Source organism: Hyperolius riggenbachi, chromosome 2 (assembly GCF_040937935.1).
Source record: "Hyperolius riggenbachi isolate aHypRig1 chromosome 2, aHypRig1.pri, whole genome shotgun sequence".
Lineage (NCBI taxonomy): Eukaryota > Metazoa > Chordata > Amphibia > Anura > Hyperoliidae > Hyperolius > Hyperolius riggenbachi.
This window is the reverse complement of record NC_090647.1, coordinates 56,903,422-56,928,222: the sequence shown is the minus strand read 5'-3', so window position 1 is coordinate 56,928,222 and position 24,801 is coordinate 56,903,422. Positions and strand designations below refer to the sequence as shown.

At 46.2% G+C, this 24,801-nt stretch overlaps 1 protein-coding gene across 1 annotated transcript in view; it reads right to left on the bottom strand.

The window, feature by feature from the left end:
* The window catches only part of PANX1 (pannexin 1), a 63,787-nt gene that overhangs the window by 11,543 nt on the left and 27,443 nt on the right, over positions 1-24,801 (bottom strand). Inside the window, exon 2 of the mRNA XM_068266819.1 lies at positions 2,204-2,343. Within this exon, the coding sequence (XP_068122920.1) occupies positions 2,204-2,343 (140 nt within the window). The remainder of the gene's footprint in view (positions 1-2,203; positions 2,344-24,801) is intronic.

The following is a 24,801-nucleotide window of genomic DNA, read 5'->3' as shown; positions in this document are numbered from 1 at the left end:
ACCTAGCGGTTTTGCGTGCGTTTTTGTGTAGCAGATTACACATATTGTTACAGTAAAAGCTGTTACTGAACAGCTTCTGTAACAAAAATGCCTGGCAAACCGCTCTGAAGTAGCGTTTTTCAGAGCGGTTTGCGTTTTTCCTATACTTTACATTGAGGACGAAACGCTTCCAAAAACCGCAAACGCGCAGCAGGAGGCGCGTTTGCGGCTTGGCAAAAACCTTAAACCGCCGGTGTGCACCATCCCATTGCAATACATTAGCCAAGCGTTTTTCCAGGCGGATGCGGTCGGCGGATCGCTCCAAAAACCGCTCGGTGTGCACTAGGCCTTAGTAAAGGTTGTGGACAGCACTGTCGTTTGAAGTACTAATCTCAACTGTCTCATTGTTTCTTTTTTGTTTATGGTTTTTCTGCAAAGAAAAGTTTAGAGTCACTAGTTTGCTCTGTGAAATCATTTAAAATGCCGAGTGTATTGTGGAAACTGCAATTATTAGAGAATGATGAAATGTTATAAAAAAAAATAAAAAATCATATATGACAAAGACGAGACAAATAGACAAATAACATTTATATCGCGCTTTTCTCCTGGCGGACTCAAAGCGCCAGAGCAGCAGCCACTAGGGCGCGCTCTATAGGCAGTAGCAGTGTTAGGGAGACTTGCCTAAGGTCTCCTACTGAATAGGTGCTGGCTTACTGAACAGGCAGAGCCGAGGTTCGATCCCTGGTCTCCTGCGTCAGAGGCAGAGCCCTTAACCATTGCACCTTATATTTTTTATATACTATTTTCTTTGCTTCTAATGTTCTGTGGCTCTGCAGTGAGCTATTAAAGCTACAGAGCACTAATTTGTAGAAAAATAACCTGGCCACTAGGGAGGTGTAACCCTGTGGTCCTAAAATGGCTGCAAAGCCATACGATGCAGCACACAAATGAAATTGACCCCCTTTTCTTGTCACCAACAGAGCTTTCTGCTGGTGACATCTGATTGCCGCTGTCGTTTTTTTACTCCCCCCCCCCCCCCCCCCCAGATCCAATTACAGTGATCGCTCTCATAAGCATCAGTAGCATGCGATCTCCGCTAATCTCCTTTTGGCAGCAGGCAGTCGGGAAGGGGTTAAAGGGTACCTGAATTAACATGGAACATGAGGAGATAAACATGTATGTATAGTGTCATTTTAGCATATAGGAAGGCTGTGTTCATATTTGTATTTTTCTCCTTGGAAGGGTTAAAGCATACCTGAGATGGTACGCTGGCTTTATTTATACTTACCTGGGGCTTCCTCCAGCCTCCCGGGCACCATGGCTTCCCTCGTAATGCAAAATTGCGTGGAGATTACCATCTGAGTGTGCTCCAGCCCTAACAAGGGGCGTCTGTGACCTATGCCTACCGGTGAGCTCAAATGAACATTAATTTTATTATTAGAAAAAAAAAAAAAAAACGAAGGCTTGTGTACCAATAAGATATCCAATGCAAAATGGAACCACTTCGGTACCAGCGGTCCCCGGCCCTTTAATTAAAAAAATTGGGGCCTACCGACGTCATGCCACACAAACCCACCACTACTGTTGATCACGCCACTCTCTCGTCACTGAAGCTCACTCGTTCTGCCGTCACTATGACAGCAGAGCTCTCTGAGCCGGTCAGGAGCCGATTCATTGGCTCCTGACCCTGTGATCACTGTGAGCCAATGAGATTGGCTCACATCGATCACGGAGTCAGAAGCCAATGAAAATAGCTCCTGACCGGCTCACAGAGCTCTGCTGTCATAGTGACTGCAGAGCGAGTGGGCTGTAACAGCAGGAGAGCAGTGCAATCTATGCCCTGGCAGGGTTAACAGGTTCCAAACAGGGCACGGTCAGGAACCGGTTAAAGAAAATCTGAATTACACTTAAAGCAGTAATGTTGGCTGACAAATGAGAGCACATTGCAGGATGACAATACGAAACTCTGGCTGAAGCAAGAAATAACAAGGAATGAGAGGCAGACCACTCTGTTATTGCTTGCTTTTATGTGACTGGTTCTTACTTTAATTGGTCCCCAGTCAGCCATTTATATAAAGACCCTCAGCCCATCCTTACAGAGGATTAGCTCGTCTTCTATCAGCACAGGCAGCCTCGGAGGCCTGAGTGCCTGCCAGCGATTGCTGGACCTGGATTAGTCACTGTCACGGCTGAGCTCTGAAAGGTTATTCTTGATGGCTCTTACCTTGTGAAGCCACAGAGGGATGTTTCCGGAGTCGCTGTGTGACAAGTGCTTCTGCTGGACGGCGGCCCAACAGAAGGAGTCCACGTAGGCGGCCTGTCTCCAGGAGAAGGTGCTGGGGGCGAAGCAGCTGATCTGAGCACCTGTCATAGAACAAAGAGACGGATAGTCATCAGTGCTAAGTCTCAAGAGGCCGTCCATACACTATTCATTCAAAACGCAGGCGTTTCAATGCCCAGACAAACGGAGCAAGATTGACATTAAAATCAAACTTGTCTCGTCACAAACATGACCAAATTAATAATACTGCCTGGTGGAACCAGCATGGACAAGCCATTGCAGAGAGATTGTTAGTGATAAAAAATGGTATTTCTCATAACATGCTAAGGTTCTTTAAAGTCTGGGATACTGTCTCATTCACCTCATCTTAAAGCAGAACTAACTATAACAAGTATCGTATCTAAAGTTTAGATACTTTGCACAGCAAATCTAGCTGCAAACAGTACCGTATATGATTATTTGTTCCTTTGATACAATGAGAGCAGCCATGTTCTGCTTGTGATCATTACACACAGGCAAGCTGATCTGCATCTCCACCCTCTCAGCCTGTGAAAACTTCACTCCCCTCTCCTCCTCCCCTCTGCCTCTGAAATCTCTGGCTAGTAACACCTCCTCCTCCTGCCCAGACTGAGCTCCCATAAGCCCTTGCTACATGGCTCTCAGAATGCCTAGGCACTGGAGGAGCTGTGGACGAGGCTTCTTTAGTATTTGGCTTGAGGAATGTACCATAAACTATATGAAAGGAACACAACTATGCAATGAGTAAAAGTTTTTCTCGGATCAACTTTAAAGATGTTGTGATCAGCCATGACAGGATTATTATTATTATGACCCGTTTTCTACTATATATTCCAAGCAGGCCTGACTTCTCTCTAACTGTACTTCATCTTTCCTCTCTTTCTTTTCCTACTTTCCTCCTTCCTTTAACTTTCTTCTACTTTCTTCTTTTACTCCAAAACAGGGCTATGGAGTCGGTACAAAAATCATCCGACTCAAGACTCCTCAGTTTATGAAAACACTGACTCCAGGTACCCAAAATTGCTCCCACTCCTCGACTCCTTAGTCTAATTTTTACAAAGGCTATGGATTTGGTTCAAAAATCATCCGACTCCGACTCCTCAGTTTATTGAAACCAGACTCCAGGCCCCCAAAAATGCTCCAACCACTGCTCCAAAGGGTTAAAAGTTGAGGTTTAATTTTTGTGCGCTGAGGTAACCCAATCAAAAGAGATAACATTTGCATAAAGATTATATGCCATGATCGAATGGTTCCTCGGCATCAGTTTTACTTTGATTTTATGTTTATCTTTTGCAAGAAGATACTAGTCATCAGTGTATGATGTACGGACAATGTTGTCCATTTTTTGTATGTCTTTATATTCTCAAATAATAAAAAATAAAAAATCACATTCCTCCTCTCACACACACATTCAGGACTTCTCACGAGCATCATCTCTCCTTTGAAATGCTCTCCCCCAGCCAGTCTGTCTTGCTCCAAGCCCGGTGGACGGAGGAGCCGTCCGGAAAATTGGAGCATGTTGGAAAAGACCGCAGACCACATCCGGAGGAACGGACGAGTGCGCACGGCAGGCCCATTTCTAGGGCCGTGCGGGGTGTGTCGCCGCCCGGGGCGCTGTTGGGAGGGGGCGCTGTAATGGAGGGGGGAGCCGGAGCCGCGGGGAGGGCAGCCCGACCTCTCCCTCCCTCTCCTGGGCTGCCCTCCGTGCTCCTCCCTCAGATGCAGAGCTAGCAGGCAGGGAGCGCTGTTTACAACTCACCTCGCTGGCTCCAAGCGCTGCTCTCTCGCCGCCTGTCTCCTCTCTGTATACACACTTATACACACGCTGCTTCCTGTTTAGCCAGAAGCAGCGTGTGCATCAGCATGTAGGCAGATAGGAGAAGACCGGCGGCGAGAGAGCAGCGCTTGGAGCCAGGGAGGTGAGTTGTAAACAGCGCTTCCTGGCTGCTCGCTCTGCATCTGAGGGGGGAGCACGGAGGGCGGCCCAGGAGAGGAGAGGGAGAGAGGGGTCGGGCTGCCCTCCCCGTGGCTCCGGCTCCCCCCTCCATTATAGGGGACAGCTACCTAATCTAACCTATACTGGGGTGCACCTACCTAATCTAACATACACTGGGGGGCAGCTACCTATCTAACCTACACTGGGGGGCAGCTACCTATCTAACCTACACTGAGGGGCAGCTACCTAATCTAACCTACACTGGGGGGCAGCTACCTATCTAGCCTACACTGGGGGGCAGTTACCTAATCTAACCTATACTGGGGGCAGCTACCTATCTAACCTATACTGGGGGCAGCTACCTATCTAACCTATAATGGGGGGCACCTACCTAATCTAACCTACACTGGGCGGCAGCTACCTAATGTAACATACACTGGGGGGCAGCTACCTATCTAACCTATACTGGGGGGCACCTACCTATCTAACCTATACTGGGGGGCACCTACCTAATCTAACCTACACTGTGCGGCAGTTACCTAATCTAACATACACTGGGGGGCAGCTACCTATCTAACCTATACTGGGGGGCACCTACCTAACTAACCTATACTGGGGGGCAGCTACCTAATCTAACCTACACTGGGGGGCAGCTACCTATCTAACCTATACTGGGGGGCACCTACCTAATCTAACCTACACTGGGGGGCAGCTACCTATCTAACCTACACTGGGGGCAGCTACCTATCTAACCTACACTGGGGGGGGGGGGGCAGCTACCTATCTAACCTACACTGGGGGGCAGCTACCTAATCTAACCTATACTGGGGGGCAGCTACCTAATCTAACCTATACTGGGGAGCACCTACCTAACCTATACTGGGGGGGGGGGGCAGCTACCTAATCTACCCAGACACCAGTTGAACTGGAAAAAAATATTTATAAAAAAATTGACAATGCATTTTGCAGGTCATGGCCCGCTTCCTCAGGTCAATACAAAAAGGCCTTAGCAGCATAAGGAGTAGAATGTAGGCGCCTCTATATGTGTAGCTGAACTATGGGTATAAAAGGTCTCGCTACTCTGAACCTCACTAGAAGGCCACAATGTCAATGGGTAATCCAAACACATCATTTCATTCCAAAAAATGACTAATTCATTTGCTATAGTCTTCTGAACTAAGGCCCTGCCTTCTTTATGTTTTCATTGGCTGCTTGGCTGATCACGTGACCCTCCTCAGAGATACAACAGGCCTTAAAGGGGAACTGAAGATAGAGGTATATGGAGGCTGTCATGTTTATTTCCTTTTAATCAATACCAGTTGCCTGGCAGCCCTGCTGGTCTATTTCTCTGCAGTAGTATCTGAATAAAACCAGAAACAAGCATGCAGCTAGTCTTGTCAGATCTGACTTTAAAGTCTGAACAACTGAAACACCTGATCTGCTGAATGCTTGTTCAGGGGCTATGGTGAATAGTATTAGAGGCAGAGGATCAGCAGGGCTGCCAGGCAACTGGTATTGATTAAAAGGAAATAAACATGACAGCCTCCATATACCTCTATCTTCAGTTCCCCTTTAACCACTTCCCTACCACGCTATGTTTTGCTGATCGGTGCTGCGTGGGCTCTCCAGCCCGCAGCACCGATCAGCTAGCAGCCAGGCCGATCAGACTTCCCCCCCTTTTTTCCCCACTAGGGGGATGTCCTGCTGGGGGGGTCTGATCGCCGCCGGCTGCTTGCGCTTGCGGGGGCTCTTCAAAGCCCCCCTCCGCAGCGCTTCCTGGCCTCCTTCCCCTTCCCTCCCTCCCCCTGTGAGCGGCGCAGGACGGATTTCCGTCCTGCGCCTGATGGGATAGGCTTTAGCCTATCAGATGCCGGTGATCCCCGGCCAATCAGAGGCCGGGGATCGCCGATCTCCTCTACGGCGCTGCTGCACAGCAGCGCCGTATACATGTAAACACCGGGGAAGATCTTCCCCGTGTGTTTACATTTACCCTGCGAGCCGCCGATCGGCTCGCAGGGTGTTCACGGAGACACCCTCCGGGAACTGACATGGAACGGCCGCTCATACGAGCGGCCGTTTCCATGGTATACACTTCTGGATTCAGGGGCGTGTATATACGCTCCGAGAATCCGGAAGTGGTTAAAGAGAACCCGAGGTGGGTTTGAAGAATATTATCTGCATACAGAGGCTGGATCTGCCTATACAGCCCATCCTCTGTTGCTATCCCAAACCCCACTAAGGTCCCCCTGCACTCTGCAATCCCTCATAAATCACAGCCAAGCTGCTGACAAACAGCTTGTCAGAGCTGGCTGTGTTTATCTCTATAGTGTCAGTCTGCTGCTCTCCCCGCCTCCTGCAGAACTCCAGTCCCCGCCTGCATCCCTTCCCTCCCTGCTGATTGGAGGGAAGGTACGGGGGCAGGGACCGGAGCTATGCAGGAGGCGGGGGAGCAGCTGAGACTGACACTACAGATGTAAACACAGCCTCACAGCACGGCTGTGATTTATGAGGGATTGCAGAGTGCAGGGGGACCTTAGTGGGGTTTGGGATAGCAACAGAGGATGGGCTGTATAGGCAGATCCAGCCTCTGTATGCAGATAAAATTCTTTAAACACACCTCGGGTTCTCTTTAAGTTTTCGTTAGTTGGTTTCAATTGCAAGGGGAAAAAATAGCTATAAAGATCTGCTTTAGAGACATCTGATCTGCCTTTCAAAAACTAATTTGGAAAGACTGACTCGCAAATTATTTGCAGTCCACTGATGTGACAAGTGCTTGTCACTAGTCCAAAACATGACTAGAACGCTTGCACTGACAATTTAAACCTTTACTACAGTACAAGAGCTAACACTGCCATCTAGTGGCAACTATTTATATCTACAGCTAATACAATGCTACAAATTCTTCAGACACCACACACCATAGCTCTCTATTTTGGAACTAAAAAAAAAACTAAAGTGAGAAGGTTATGGAGGCTGCCATATTTATTTCTTTTTTAAAAAGTGTACTTGAGGTGAAAATAAACTGATGAGTTAAATAATTGTATTTATCCTCCTATTCCTAAAATTGACCCTTTTTTAAGTATCCCATGGTTTTCTTCTATATTTAAACATTTACAAAGTAGGTTGAAAGTTTTACTGTGTCTTATCAGTGGCAGCCTATTAAGTATCCCAGAGTTAGAAATAGGTCAATAGTTCATGTATTTCATCTCTCCCTCTCCTCAGATGTTGAATTCTGCCAGAAAAACTTTTATGGCTGTAATTTCATCTTTTCAGTGATGTTTACTACACTATACTCCCGACGAGACAGAAGCTGTCACTTCCATGCCTAGAAATTAACTCTCTCAGGCAGCAAAATAAAACAAGTCAAACAGCCTGGTTATTAATGTTTTGTACTGTACATACACATGCTTATCTCATGTCGCCTCGGGTACACTTTAACAATACCAGTTGCCTGGCAGTACTGCTGATCTTTCTAGACAGTAGTGTCTGAATCACACCCCTGAAACAAGCATGCAGCTAGTCTTGTCAGAAACCTCTAATCTGCAGGCTCGTTCAGGCTCTATTACTAAAAGTATAAGAGGCAGAGGAGCAGCAGGAGCACATAAAACTCAGGATAAAACCCCCCTAAGGGACCTTTTCCACTTGCCACGCCTATGATTTTGAGATCGAGCACAACTTCGATTGGAAGAGCGCCGTAACTGTAATCGTAGCTTCCTCCATTTGTGCAAATTGAATTTCACCCAAACATTAACACACGAACATGCTGAATCCAGCGCAGGAGACTTGGGCGCAGCCGGCGCCACCATAGGCCGTAATAGGAATTACAGCTATAGCAGTGCACAGGGAGTAACTTCGCGCCGTCAGAAGATGGAGCTGAAGTTGCTTTTAAAACACAATAATTCGGCTTCCAACGATTGCTGGAAGTTGAACTATTTCATTCCCCACCATCCATGGCGGCCTGGAGGGGGAAATAGTATTTAACACGGCCGGGACTTGTGCAGCAGCAGGATCAGCCATATACCGGCTGTATCCTGAGCCCAAGTCTCCTGGTGGCGATACCTCTCGTACGCTTAACACAGGAGTGTTGTATTTTTCATGTTGGTGTTTTCCTCAGCAGGCCATCAGAAATCACTAACGCAGTTGGTTCATAAAACCTGCCTAGAAGCCTTGATAATCGCCTCACAAAGCAAACAGCAGATCAAATTAAATTGCAGCACGTGGACTGTACTAAAATATGGAGCACTTGCAAATATTTTATTATCCTGCAGCACCCTCTACTGTCTACAAGTATACATTACACACACACAGTGTACAGAGGATCCCTGTCTGATCAAATGGCTTTTTATTAAAGTGCATTACTAATCACGGAAATTAGACATCATTACTTTTTATGTGGCCACCCTGAAAGACAAAACAGCTCATCATTAGGCATCACTTTCTCTCCCTTTGCCTGAACCTGGGGAAGCAGGAAATGTTGGCGCCCACGGCTAATGGACAATTTGGGCACCAGCACAGGTGCTAATATCGGCACATATCGGATATTGGGTGCTGAAAGCAGAAATTTGCGTGCACGATAAATACAGTTTTGAAAATTAGAAAGTTATAGTGTTTGAACTTACTTTGATTTTGAAATTAACATTTTTAAATTTACCCTTTTTAAAATAATAAGGTAAGGAGAGGGGGGAGTTAAAGTTAGGCATCAGGAAGGGGGATTTTAGGGTTAGGCGTCAGGAAGGGGGGCTTAGGTGTCAGGAAGAGGGGTTTTAGGGTTATGCAACGCCAGGTAGGGGGATTTTAAAGTTAGGCATCAGGAAGGGGGGCTTTAGGATTAGGTGTCAGGAAGTGGGACTTTAGGGTGAGGCATAAAGAAGGGGGACTTTAGGGTTAGGCATCAGGAAGGGTTTTTTAGGGTTAGGCATCAGGAAGGGGGGATTTAGGTTTAGTTGTATGAAATATTACACAGAACTGGAGAGAACTCAGGACACGATCAGGTGGCCATACGCTTATAGGTGACCACCAGATAGATTCTCTGATCAGAGAGGCATCTGTTACTGCCACACGCTGTAACGCAGATTTGCAATCAATTTTCAATAGATTTCAGCATAAAATCTATAAATATGTGGAGCCGCCCCCCGCCGGGCTCAACAAACTGTATGCAGTGTTGGGCCAAGAAAAATCTGCAGGAAATGCATTTGATTGGCCTAATTCAAAGCTGCATACAATTCTGTATACAAGCTGGAAAATCTCAGTGATCATCCCTACGGACAGGCGTACATGAGCGTTAAGTTGGGGGCAAGATATTGACGATAGCAGAATATCGGAAATGGTACAGATATTCTACCCAGTATTCTCCCCAGGCTCTCTTAGCCAAGTGCTCCACCCAGCTAATTTTGGTGAGCGCCTGGCTGTCATCGGCTCACCTCCCCATCCTCTTCCTATGCTGTAAGCAGAGTTCCGCAGAAAAATTTCATTCCAAACACTCCAGGGCTGTGCAGTCAGTCAGAGTCTGAGCAATTTTGAGTACCCAGAGTCGGTTTCAATAAACTGAAGAGTCAGAGTCGGATGATTTTTAAACCAAGCCTTTGTAAAACTTAGACGAAAGAGTCGGAGCAATTTTTGGGTACTTGGAGTCGGAGTTGGTGGTTTCATAAACTGAGGAGTTGAAGTTGAGTGAATTTTGTACAGACTACACAGCCCTGCTGCATTCACCTGGTTTGCTCCACTTGGCCACTTTTTCATGCCACCCGGCTGGAAAACATTTCTGGGGCAAACATAGATTCTACCATCGGCCTATCTTATCCTATCCTCACACTTAAAGCTAAGTACACACGGACCAACCTGCAGCCTGAATATCATCTGATACACACGCTCAACAGCGGTCTTTTATGCTTTCATGACTTTTGTTGTGAAACAAGTTGAAACACCTAAAAAAATGTATTTTGCTATTTTTCAAAGAGCTGATAAGACTGATAAGAAGTCAATACAACAGTTGTGTTGACTTCTTATCAGCTCTTTGAACAATAGCAAACAACTTTTTTTAGGTGTTCAACTTGTTTCACAACAAAAGTCGTGAAAGCATAAAAGACCGCTGTTGAGCGTGTGTATAGGGCATGACTTTAGTCTGTAAGATGATAATCAAGCATGTGTATGCGTGCAAACAACTTTACGAGTAACTGATAACAGGCAGTTTGATCCATACAACTGTTGGATCTATGTTGGTTTGATATCATGCAGTTGGTGCGCAGTTGGTGTGTGTGTACAAGGTGTTTGAAAGACTATTTTGAATGTGTAGTCCATCAGTCCTCTTGCGTGTGCAGTTAATTGAGTTAGTCGTTTAGCAGTCTAGGGGTGTATACGTACAGGTCATGTGGTTTGTCAGGCTTGGTTTGTCATGTGGTTGTGTGCATGCTGGACGTGTGTATGAGCCTTAACACTAATCTAACCCCTACCTATATACCCAACATCACCGCTATTCATTGCCGCTAACAGGACTCGCTGCCACTATCTGGGGTTTGGCTACACAGCAGCCAATCTCTGGCGCTCCAGCACTAATCCCCGCCCACTAACCAGAGATTGGCGCTACAGCCACTCCCAGAGTTTGGCTATAGTATAACTACTCCTGCACCTCAATTACCCGCCATTTATAAAAACTGACATTGGCCGCTATGGCAGTGCCCAATTTCTGGCCCGCCAATTGCGCCCCAAGTACCTGCTCTGACTGATTGGCCCAACTGGCTTCTTACCACATTTTAAATAAATACTCTAAGGGGTATTAGCTAGTTAGAAACCAACGTAATTTTAATCATTTTTGTGCTTGTCTGAGCATGGCAGGAAGACGAACGTGGACCTAAACTCAGAACTTCAGCTCTGCTCTAAAAGATAAGAAACAGCATAATAGTATATAAAGAAAAACATTTTTATTACAGCTTGCAGAACTCCTGCAATAAATCTGCAGTGTGTCTACGTCCTGCATTCGTGGAAGCAGACATAGGGTTAACATTCTGTGCTTACAAATTAGCCGCTCTGCTGAGGCAGCCAGCTGACAGAGCTGAGGGATCAAATTACAACTTGTGCTTAGTCACAAATGAGGGGGAATTAGACAAGCTATACTCTCTAAATACATACAGGGATTCATTCATTCATCTATGCTTTCCTTGCTGTCCTCTGCAAGAGTCCAGCTCTACTTTAAATTGCAGGCTCCTTTGGGTAAAAGAAAAAGATTGTTGCACTAGGTTCAAACGCTGCAAAATTTGTAAACTGGTAAAATTAAATTACTTGTTATAGCAACTAATTACCAGTAGGTGGCAGCCATACAATTTGTACACCAATCCCTGCCTGTCCAGATCTAACCATGATGTCAGGCAATTTTGATTAGTATGTTAATTTACAAGTCCTCGTTGGGGAGCTGGTGATGGGGAGATGGGTTGCAGCAGTGACTGGCACTCCACAAGACAGAAGCCCAGCAGTGTTCTCTGAGGTGCTGTACATTGTATCAAGACACAGACAAGACAAAGCACCAGAGCTGCAGCCACTAGGGCACACTCTATAGGCAGTAGCATTGTTAGGGAGCATTGCCCAAGGTTCGCTTACTGGCTTACCAAACAGGAGGAGCTGAGATTCAAACCCTGGTCTCCTGTGTCAGAGCCCATAAAGAGGACCTGTACTCTTGCACTGGACCAAAGTAAAACATAAGAGAAATGCACCCTGTATGTATTTAGTTTATGTATAGAGTTTACCCTGTCTAATTCCCCCTCATCTGTGACTAACCACAAGTTGTATTTTGATCTCTCCCGTGTCAGCTGACTGCCACGGCAGATAAGCTTATTTGAAAGCACAGGATGTTAACAATATGTCTGCTTCCATGAAAGCAGGAAGTATAAACACTGCAGATTTATTGCAGGATTTGTATCAGCTGTAACAAAGAAATGTTTTTCTTTTATTATTATTATTATTATTTAGTATTAAAGGTTATTATGCTGTTGCTTATATTTTAGAGCAGAGGGGAAGTTCTGAGTTCAGCACACTATCCAGCCACATCAGTGAATAAAGCACATTTGGGAATTAGGTACGCTGAGGATACTATTTTAAAGTGGTGGTCGTGGTGGTGGGGGGGTGCCTTTTTTTGGGTGGGTCGAGCACAGTTTATGACATTTAAACCTACAAAGATCCATTTTCCAACAATGAATCCTGAAAAATTATGTGAAACAAAATCATGCATTCCAACATGTCAAGAGGAAACGCCACTGATCAAGCCTGGATTTACATCACAGGAGCCTATAGGCACAGATGTTCTGGCACCCCAGACTCCGCCCTCCATGAACCTACAAACCCCCACCGAACTGCACCGCAAGTGTGCAGGCTGGCCCAGCTGTCACTTCTCCCTTACTTCCCATGACCAGGGTAGGTTGCTACAGATGCCATTTAGTATTAGGTGGTCAGTAGTAGTATTAAGTAGCTAGAGGTGACCCATAGTATTAGGTAGCTAGAGGTTCCCCCAGTTGACGGGAGATCTCATCAGTGGAATGCTGAGAGTCAGGTGACTAACCTCTAACCTTTACACTCCTTTTGGGACTCTACATATGGAAGGAGATAGGGAGGCACTTGGGGAGAGGAGTGAGCAACCTTTACATCATCAGGCGCCTGTAGGCACAAGCCTACTGTGCCTTATGGTAAAAAACCACCACTGGTGGTAAAAAAAAAAAAAAAAAAAAAAAAAAAGGCACAGAAAATTGTCAAGTAGTTGTGAAAAAAAAAAAAAAAAAAAAAAAAAAAAGGAACAGAGGAAAGAGGATAATGGAAATTATGTTTAAAGCAAATACACGTTTCTAGATCCATCTGCTGGATGGCAAATGTGAAATATTCAAAACCTCAGAAAAGCCAGGCTTTAGGTAAATTTTTATTATAAGCAAAAAATACCCAAAGTTGTTGGGAAAAGAGCTACTTATGTGTGTTGCTGAGAAGAGGATACTTTTTATTCCGGCAGCCAACTTGTAACCACCACACAGCACATTCTGACACCTCGCGGTCGCAGTCTTCACACTGCCATGTTACCGTGCGACTCTCCACACCAGCAGCTTCACATTTAGAATCCTGAGATTAAACAGATGACTAGGAACGTAGCACAACTGAATATAGATTTTCACACATTTGAATATAGAGATCACTGTTTCCAACTTCAGATTGTATACATACACCATACATATCAAACTCTGGCCCGTGGGCCAAATCTGGCCCTTAGAGCCATTAAATTTGGCCCTCAAGTGGTTTCCCCACTTTGCATTATGTTTGGCTCACTCTAGACCACCAGGGGAGGGAGGACCACTAGACACCAGGGAACTGTATAGTGGAGGGAGGAGAGCAAGCAGACACCAGGGAACTGTATAGGGGAGGGAGGGGACCACTAGATAACAGGGAACTGTATAGGGGTTGGAGGGGGGCCACTAGAAACCTGGGAACTTTATAATGGAGGATGGTGGCCAGTAGACATTGAGATTGGCCCTCGACTTGGTCCCAGTGTACAATTTCGGCCCACTTTGTATTTGAGTTTGACACCCCTTGTATAGACCAAGAGCCATATAGCTGGGAATGGTGGCAACAGAAGGTAAGTATTGCTTAGGGTTACATCAAGTAATGATTGATATTGGCCATGTATTTTTTTCATATACTTTGACCCACAATGAGTCTGGACGTCATAATTTTTACTACTGGCAGACAAAGAAAACTAGACAGCACCAGCTGCCATTATCTATAACCACGCCCCCTAAAAATGCAACAGCCTAAAATGTTGCTCTCTCTTTGCGTCTGGGAACGATCGTTCATCGCGGATGATTGGCCGATGCATCTTCACGAGGGTGCTTAGCTTCCTGGCCACACAGGTGCTCGGTATACTTTAACACTTCCCCACTCTATAAAAAAAAAAATATTTTTGATATTGACCTTCAGGTATGTAATAAAAACCTACTTATATTTAAAATCAGACTAGGAAAACAAGATATGATATCGCCCAGATGCAGGGCTGTGGAGTCTGAGCCATTTTGGGGTACCTGGAGTCGGAGGTTTCATAAACAGAGGAGTCGGTGTCAGTTGATTTTTGTATGGACTCTACATCCCTAACCAGATCTAGCAGTTTTCTTCACAGAAGTTACTTTACAAAGTATAGCTCTCTGCTCTTACCCTGTACTGCCTCCAGTATGTATGCATCCCCAGCATGTAAATGACAGAAAACAAACAGCCCGCTTGCTAGGGAACGACCATATGATAATCAGGACAACAGAGGAGAATTGTGACGGTCGTATGACTTGCGTTCAGGACAGAAGCCTCTTTCAGTGCAGTAATAGATTGGCACTGCTTGAATATTATTTACAGCATTCCGTACTAGTGTGAGATTAGCTATGCCTGGCCTTCCAATAAACAGGGGAAGGAGAACGTGTGGCACCATGTGAGTGGTGAAGCCAAGGTCCACAGCTAACCAATCAGAATTCCACAATATACTGCTCATAGTCATGCAGCCCGTGTCCTCGGGTGCCTCCGCTGGAAGAAAACTCTATTGGCCAGATCAGATACCTCTGGACAGTGTTATCATTTACAATGCCCTCAATTCACTAGCATCACCGCATTCAGTAATGCAGAAAACAGCTGATTTTACCGATCACCTTGCCAAATGCCAATTCACTTAACAAGTAAAATTACCGACTAGTGAGGTAAATCACTCAAGACACTGCAATTCACAAAGATTAAAGCATTCATTAATTTCAGCTAGTGTTCGGTAATTATCTCCAGCACCAGACCAGCCATTCACAGCCGCTACACTATTCTTTTTGTTAATTGGTGCTGATGGTCTCGCAGGCGGGACCATGGCACCCCTCATTGGTCCAATCACTGCAGTCAAACAGTAGCAGTGACCTGGGTTTTTACCGTAGCATGCCTCAACACCAAACCTGCTTATGAATAAGGACGGGGATTCTGGGATGCACAGGTGAGGAAGGTGGTTTGTGTTCCAGGAGGGCAGGCGGGAGAGCTGCGAGCAGGCAGGAACCAGGTGGCTTAACCTGCTGAGCAGTCTGGACGAGCTCAGCTCGTCCAGTACCGCCGGAGCCTGCCGCTCAGGCCCTGCTGGGCCGATTTGGCTCAAATAAAAAGCAGCACACGCAGCCGGCACTTTGCCAGCCGCGTGTGCTGCCTGATCGCCGCCGCTCTGCGGCGATCCGCCGCGAGCAGCGGCGAAAGAGGGTCCCCCCAGCCGCCTGAGCCCAGCGTAGCCGGAACAAAAAGTTCCGGCCAGCGCTAAGGGCTGGATCGGAGGCGGCTGACGTCAGGACGTCGGCTGACGTCCATGACGTCACTCCGCTCGTCGCTATGGCGACGATGTAAGCAAAACAAGGAAGGCTGCTCATTGCGGTCTTCCTTGTTTATTCTGGGCGCCGGAGGCGATCGGAAGAACGCCTCCGGAGCGCCCTCTAGTGGGCTTTCATGCAGCCAACTTTCAGTTGGCTGCATGAAATGTTTTTTTTTTATTAAAAAAAACCCTCCCGCAGCCTCCCTGGCGATCTTAATAGAACGCCAGGGTGGTTAAACTGTTTGTCCAAACGCTGCCCTCTAGATTTTGCAGCCTGAATCATGTGATTCAGATGGCTTAATAGTAGGTCCACCCCTGAGGGCTCGTTTCCACTGTTGCGACGCGATTTCTAAGCATTCCGACGCTTGTAAAAACGCATGCGGATGCGTTTCCGCATGCGTTTTTACCCGCGATTTCGCGTGCGATTTCGCATGGCAGGGTGCCATGCGAAATTAACCATGACACTGCCAGGGCAAAATAACATTAAAAAGGAGCGAAATCGCACGCGAAATCGCGGGTAAAAACGCATGTAAAAAACGCATGCGTTTTTACTATTAAATACGTTGTGTGCGATTCGCCTGCATTCCACTCGCAGGCGAATTCGTTGGCTCTTTTGTGCGTTTTTTCACCGCTTGAAAAAACGCACATCCCCAACGCAAGAGTGGAAACAGGCCCATCCACTTACATTACATGTGTGAATCCGCATGCGTTGGACGCATGCGGATTCGCGATAGTGGAAACGAGCCCTGAGGGTTCCTGCAGAAAGATGGGAATTTTGCAAGTAAGTTGAAAAACATATTTTCTGTTGAACTCAGGTCTGGGCCCACATACTTGCTACACTGCGATGTACTTGGGTTGTCAATAAAAAGGCCTTGGTCTTGTTATTCCCATGGCACTTCAGAATTACACTAAAACCCGAGATCATATAATGTTCAGACAGAGCCGAACAGAGGAACCAACATTCATAAATAAGAAATAAGGTCTTCCGTTGGACAGCTGTCACCCAGAATTCATAGCAGGTGGCGGTACACTTGAGAGGTAAAACACACAGTTCCAAAATGACATCTTCATTTTTAAAAACAATATGTTCTCTTTGTTAATATTTAATCAGTTCCTATTAGTCAGCCATCACAAGATAAGCATTTGGTTGAGAGCTTAATACGGAACAATTGGATTTTCTGACAGAACAGACGGCGTCTGACAAACCCGTCAGGCTGAATCTGGTTGCGGAGACAAAGCAGCAGTGTGTCTCTGAGCTGAGGTAATTAAAAATATGTTCTACATAAACTGTTCAGACGAGAAGCATCAGCATGAAAGCAAGCTCGTGATACGACTGTGTCCCAGACATCTGACAGAACAGCTACGAGACGATGTTCCAAATTAATTTCCTTCAGAACATCTAAAATGGGATTGCTAAGTGGAGAAGTGTTTACTGTTAGCGTTTGTGGGGTAGAAGCTTGCAACTTAAAACAATTAGGCTCATGTTACCTCATGAGGCAAAGTTAAATTGTAAAGGTGCACCGACTATGAGACAGATCCCTCTCTCGGATCTGTTGCTTGTCCATACACCGCAGACCGATTCCCAATAGACTCTGCCACCTCCCAAGTGTAAAATGTTTTAAATTTCCTCGACCCTCCCGACTAGGAAGTAGCTCGGGAGGGTCGGTGCATCATAATGGAGGGGGGCAGAGGAGAACCCCCTCCCCCATTTTTAGATTTGCATGAAGACTTATGTATCCTTTTCTTCAAAGACTTGAACATGTATTCAGCTAAGTGAGGTTCCTTCACTGGTTCTGCCCACCAGGGCCCATGTGTATCTCCTCAGGTTTGATGTGGTACCCTGTGCATCATTGCATGTGGCATGAAGGTACAATGGGGAAGACAACAACCAAAGCCTTTTATGATTAGGTTGTATTAAAACTTGAGGGCCACAGGTTTATACCCCCCTAGTGATCAGGAGATTTTTTTTTCAATTTAGCACCATTTTAACAATTTATTGTTTAGCCATACAACTTACCACCCAAATGAATTTTACCTAATTTTTTTGCCACTAATGCAGCATTTTTTGGTGGTTTCCGATTGCTGCTGCGAATTTTATTTTATTAAATCATTAAAAAAAAAAATGTAATCCTTTTTTTCCCCATTTCCCGACCTCTCCCCTAAATTGGCCCTGACTGCATCCACTACACTACCCTTGCATAGGCATCAGCCTATGCGAAGGATTACATTGTGAGACAATCAGAGGGACAATTAAGTGACAGGGCTGTCCCCTGTACATCGCTGTGCTAGATCGCAGCACTGTACAAATGTTTATTTTTTTTTTTAAACTAACAGCCCGCCAGCTCCGATCACGGCTGGCAGGCTAACAGATCCCTGGCTCCGTAACTCAGCAGGAAATGCGCACGCATTCCCTGGTAATCTCCGCCTCCACAACTTGATGCCATTCGCTGTTAGGCAGTCCTGGCGGCGCCACCTTCCCACCGCCCGTCGGCATGAGGCGGTTGGGAGGAGGTTAAAAACGATCCTTCCATTTCAGTTATCAGCACACTCTTGGCCAAGCCCTCTTATTGTTACATCTTGAAATCTCTAACAAGCTTATTTATAAGGCGGTGTTGAAATTCCACATCATCAATTTGTTGTTTTTCACATCTCACCTCTCCTCACCTTCAACTAACAAAACCACTTTGGCCAAAATAAATAAATAAAAGCCATTGTAGTGATTCAGAATAGCCTTTCCTAACGAAAATGGCAGTAAATAATACCATAAAAGTGCTGTTATTTCTGCTGAAGTAATGGTACTATTTATAACGGTCAGTGCATTGAGGTGAATGCTGCTGCTTCTGACTTACACACTCTCCTCACAGACGCCAGGGGCCATATGCAATTGACTTTTTCTCCCGAGTTCTCGCCTAGGAGATAATTTTTCGAGTATTCTTTTGCTTGCTGGTGGTTTAAAAGACGTTTAATTGACAAGTTTGAAAATATCACCTAGGAGAAAACTCAGGAGAAAACGTTAATTACGTATGAAGCATACAGAAAAAAATGAAGGGGGGGGGGGGGGGGGGGGGGTTGGGACAGGCATGTGCATGTAGAAGCCGTCATGCCCACTGCTCCCCTCAGTCAGCCTCCTTTTGCCTGTAACCCTCCGCACCCCCACTTCCTGGTCGGCCCTTCAGCACACAGGCACTGGTCGGGAGTACTTTGCGTTCTGGCCGTGATAAAGGATGCGCACAGCCGGGCCAGTGCACTAATGCCCAACCCATCCGGCCAGGAAGTGGTTATGTGGGGCATTTGCGAGCAAAAGGAGGGTGACGGAAGAGAACGGAGGAAGCAGTGGACATGAGGGCTACTTCATACACTTGCCTGCTCCTCCCATTCTACTGTATGGTTTAGCTCGGGTATCCTTTAATCAATAAGCGCCGCTGTCATTTATCAAGGTGTAGACCTTCCCTGTGAATTGGTCCTTAGAAATATATACCGTATGTGTCAGAGGTTACTTGAGTCACTGATATTCACAAAAGGAGGGTCCTTGGCAAACATCTTTTAGAAACAGATACATCCTGTAACAAGGCTGAGAAACAAAGCCCTTTTAGAAGAAGATCAGAGGAAGACAACATAGCCTGAATTAAATTCACCTTTTCTCCTAAGAGATCATTTTTCCATTTTCTGTTTAAAGTAGCTTTTCAGCACTCTGCGAATGAAAAAGTAACAAAAAGTAGGAGGAAAAGTGCTGTCAAAAGTCGGAGTATTTTCCCTCTTGCTGGCGGCTTAAAAGGTATTTTACTGATAAGGTGTAAAAATGTCACCTAGGAGAAAAAGTGAATTGAACATAAGGGCTTATGTGCATTTTACTTTAATTACGGTCTTTTTAAAGAGAACCCGAGGTGGGTTCTGACAATGCTATCTGCACACAGAGGCTGGGTCTGCTTATATTGCCTAGCCTCTCTTGCTATCTCAATCCCCCCTAAGTTCCCCCTGCGCTCTGCTATGCCCCCATAAATCACAGCCGCGCTGTCGACACGCAGATCAGATCAACTCTTTGCTTGCTGGATGTTTGTTTGGCTATTTCACGCACATGGAAGACCACATATCATTATCTTTGACCATTAGCGAAACCAACATTTTTAAACTATTGTGTTAATGCCAGATAAGCAATGCTTGCTTATCTTTAGGTTTGCCATTGAGTGTGCGCTGCAGATATGTCCACTAATGGACCAGCCTCCTGCAGGGCCTGTGTCAGAAATTGCCCAATCTAGGGTTGATGCTGCACAAAGGGAACCTGCCTGTGACGCTTTTTGCCATATACCCTGAGCAAGCGTGCAGATCAGGGGTTTCTGAATGAAGTCTGACTGGATTAGCTGCATGCTTGTTTTTGGTGTGTGATTCAGAAACTAATGCAGCGAATGAGATCAGCAGGACAGCCATACAAAGTGCATTGTATAAAAGGAAATAAATACGGCAGCCTCCATTTGCCTCGGGTTCCTTTTAAGCTTCGTAAACAAGTATAAGGCATGTGGTCCGACAGGGATCGGGACTTGGTCCTCCAGGTGACATTGCAAGGCTGACACTGCACAGAATTATTGCTAGCCTGTGAGCTGGTAATGTGTTCTGTTGCTATGCAGGGGTGGGGGCAGGAAGTAGGAGGGCCTACAGAGTGGTGCGGAAGGGACGTTCCGCGGCGGGTAGGGAGAACAACGCTCTCAGCCGGCGCTCAGCCAAATCAGACTGCCAGGATAATCGCTGGCTGCTGTACATAGGCTAGATTCTTAGCAGAGGCGGTAGTTATTGCCCCCCTCGGCTGAGTTTCATATACCGTAGTGCGTGAGGCGAAGAGCAAATCTGTAGTGAGGGGAAAAACAAAAAGTCACCTACTCACTATGGAAAAGGAAGGCTCTGGATCTTGTAGAACCTTCCTGATGCTCTCACGGTGTCCTAGTCCCAGCGATGTCCCGTTTGAATCTGCAACCACCAGGAGCCCTCGGGGCTAAGTGCTCCGCATACGCGAGTGTGCGCCTATGCATGTCTTTGTAAGCACTCGGGGATGCAAGTGCTTCCGAGGATCCCAGGCGGTGTATTCAACCACTTGATCAAATACGTGCAACGGAGGTGACAGTGCTGGAATGAGGGGCAGGATTCAGCTATAGGGGGGTTTTCTTTGGGGATTCTTGTTAGGGCCAAGAATACCTAGATGAGACGCAGGGAGAGACCAGGAGCCCAATGGTGCAGTATAGTCAGATGTAGGGAGGATAAAAGTATATAAATATATACTCAGAAAGGTGGGTTGCAGTTCCTGCAACCACCGTATAGGCCTGCAGGGAATAAACCGTCCCTGCTCAGTACTCCAGGTCCTGCTGGATGGTCGCTCTCCTGTAGTACGATGACTTTCCAAAAAAACTGCAAAGCTATTACCTCCAAAGGAGGTCTGACTGGTAGTGGGTAGGATGGAGGCACCCAATGTGTGTTTTATTTTGGGTTTTAAAATATAAATAAAAAAATAATAAAGGTGTAGGATTAGAGGCGCCTACACTATGCCCTATGCTATCAAGGCATTTTCTATTGACCAGAGGAAGCGGGCCAGTACCTGTGAAACGCGTTGTCACATTGCTTATTTACATAAAAACTTTTTTCCCAGTTGAACTGGTGTTTTTATCTTCTGGAGAGGTAAGCAATTACGGTACCTCTATTTTTTTTTTATTTATATTTTGAAACCCTAAAATAGAACATACATTGGGGGCCTCCATCCTAACCATTACTATAGGATACAGACCCTTCCCTCTCAGATGTGACTTTTTTCATCTCCTGGCTTCAGTATCACTTAAAGGATACCACAACTGACATGTGGCATAATGAGATAGACATGGGTATGTACAGTGCCTAGCACACAAATAACTATGCTGTGTTCCTTTTTTTCTTTCTCTGCCTGAAAGAGGTAAATATCAGGTATGTAAGTGGCTGACTCAGTCCTGACTCAGACAGGAAGTGACTACAGTGTGACCCTCACTGATAAGAAATTCCCCCTTTTTTATCTCTGTCTTGCTCTCAGAAGACATTTTCTGCTAGGAAAGTGTTTTATAGTTGGAATTTCTTATCAGTGAAGGTCACACTGTAGTCACTTCCTGTCTGAGTCAAGACTGAGTCAGCCACTTACATACCAGATATTTACCTCTTTCTGGCAGAGAAAGAAAAAAAGGAACACAGCATAGTTATTTGTGTGCTAGGCACTGTACATACCCATGTCTATCTCAATTTGCCACATGTCAGTTGTGGTATCCTTTAAGACTGCGGTGTCTCCTTTCTAAAATAACATTTTTTTTAAATGAACACTTTGTACTTGTGACGGGCGTAAGTGCTGGGGAGAAAATATAAAATAAAAGCACGACTTTGTCTGTGGAACGATTGATGGGAGATTGGATGACAGACAACACAGCAGTTTTCCAGAAATCCATGCTGTTGCTATAAACCAGTTCTAGCTTTTGTCCTAAGCCATTTTTCTGGGCTGATCCGCACAATGTCTCGCCAGGTAATGACAGATCGCTGCTCCTAAAATATGAACGCAGAGACAGCAGGGCCATTTGTCCCGGTCACTTGAAATAAGGCTCAAATCATATTGTTCTGAACAGGACAGTAAGTAAGATAAATGGGACACTTTTCTCACAACGATCCTCTATGAAAAATGAACGTTCAGCACAGAAAAGACGGTGGATGCAATGCTGGATTCTACACTTGGAATAAAGCCCAGATTATATCCTGACCGGTAAGGGTATAGCGTGCCGGTCGCATAAGCCTGCCCCGGCCCCCTCGCGACCACTACTCCCTCGCCTAAAAGTTTTCTTTTATTTTCCTCTTGCATCTTTAATTTCCAAATACTAATAAGGTGAAAAATGGTCCAAGTGTTGTTTAAAGGGAAGGTTCAGGGACACCTTGAAAAAAATAAAAATCGATATCCACTTACCTGGGGCTTCCTCCAGCCCGTGGCAGGCAGGAGGTGCCCTCGCCGCCGCTCCAGAGGCTTCCGGTCGTCTTCGGTGGCCGACCCGACCTGGCCGGCTGCCAGGTCGGGCTCTTCTGCGCTCCAAGGCCCGGCACTTCTGCGTCCCACGCCGGCGCACTGACGTCATCGGACGTCCGCCGGGCTGTACTGCGCAGGCGCAGTAGTTCTGCGCCTGCGCAGTACAGCCCGGCGGACGTCCGATGACGTCAGCGCGCCCGCGTGGGACGCAGAAGAGCCCGTCCTTGGAGCGCAGAAGAGCCCGACCTGGCAGCCGGCCTGGCCAGGTCGGGTCGGCCACCGAAGACGACCGGAAGCCTCTGGAGCGGCGGCGAGGGCACCTCCTGCCTGCCATGGGCTGGAGGAAGCCCCAGGTAAGTGGATAGGGATTTTTTATTTTTTTCAAGGTGTCCCTGAACCTTCCCTTTAAAGGCACTAAGATAAATGAATGGGCTGTATTTATACGTTTTCTGGGGGCTTCATCAGCCCCATGAGGTGCATGGGCTCCCCAGCCGTCTTCTTCGGCCCCTCCCTCACCCGGTAATCTGGCCAATCGTCCTCTTCAGTGCATGGGCGGGTCAGCTGCACACGTACCTGCACAGAAGGTTCCTGGCTGTGGGAGCAGGACGTGGAGCGTGCGGTCAAGCAGCGCATGTGCAGAAGAACGCGGCCGGACAGATTACCGTGTGAGATATCAGCAGGACTGTGTGCCTGAAGAGGACGAGGGATGCCACGAACCTCATGGGGCTGGAGGAAGCCCCAGGTAAGTATAAATACAGCCCGTTTTTATAAAGTTATACCAGCAAGAATTAAGTCTTTACGTGGAAAACTATGATTTAAATCAAGCCTCACTGACTCACTGAAATCAGTTTAATTTAAATCAAATCCACCCAGATCTTAAAGTTTATGTTGGGGGGGGGGGGGGAGCTGTTCATGGCCTGTGCAGTCCCGTGTGCCTGACCAGAGTAGCAGCCAATATGAGAAATACACTGCTTGGCTTCCCTCCAAGCCCTTCTCACACTGTCCACCCCCACATGTCCCTCTTCCCACTCCAGTGAGCCTGTGACAGTCTCATCTATACCTTCTGCCTATACTGCTGCAGAGAGACAGCTGCACCAGGCTTCATAACTCAACCAGCCACAGCACAGACTGCTCTGAAAAGCCCCTCCTCAGTAGATTACCTTCTGACACCTTTCCCTGACAGCTGATGGGTGGTTTATGCGCCTTCGTGTTGCCTCGGCAGCTGGTAATGTGGGTGCCGTTTCATCCAGATAGTTAAGATATCAGTAATACTATATTATCGAGATTTTACTATCGGCTCCATGTAACAATATTGGATCTGCACCTGTACAGACCCAAGTGTAATAGTAAAAGAGAAGTCTCCCCCAAACATCTGACTAATTGACAGCATCTCAGATTAATTAATTTAAGTCTATTTGTAGCCCAAAAATAATCTATACACACAATAAATGACTAAAACCGGCTGTTAGGGCCCTTTTCCACCAGCGCGTTTGCGCTTGCTGAATCGCAAAAACGCAAACCGCTAGCGATTTTACAATCGCTACGGTTTGCTTTTTAACATAGGAATCGCGGTAGGTCATTTCCACTACCGCGATTCGTTTTTGCCGGGAACGCGAACGCGCGGCGGAGCGATAATTGCCGCGATTTTGCTATGCAGTGCATAGCATAGCAAAATCGCGGCCGCGAACGTCGGGGAATCACCGGTAATTGCGATTCAGCAATCGCTAGCGTTCAGCGTGAACGCTAGCGATTGCTAGTGGAAAAGGGCCCTTAGTTAGTAGGGTGTTCATAAGTATATACGGTACATATAAAGGGGTCACTTGATATAATTTGGCAAGAAAATACTGTGGTTGGCTTATCAGAGAGGATACTATATTAGTTCTGTGTTTGTTTGCAATGGATGACAAAATGACTTATATAACACTTGTTATCTGAAGTGAAAATAAACATATGAGATAATGAAATGTATATGTAGTACAGCTAAGAAATAGAACATTATTAGCAAAGAAATCAGTCTCACATTGTTTACAGCACAGGAAGAGTTAAGAAACTTCAGTTATCTATGCAAAAGAGCTTCTCTGAGCTCTCCAACCAGTTAAGTCAGCTACAGTGCTGTATTCTGAGGCACTTATACTGCAAAGAAACAGTGACAGGCAGCTTCAGATAAGCTTTTGACTGCAGGGAAGTAGAAAGGGTAATTAGCCCTGCTCTGTTTCATAGTTTAAAATACAGTGTGGTTTGTA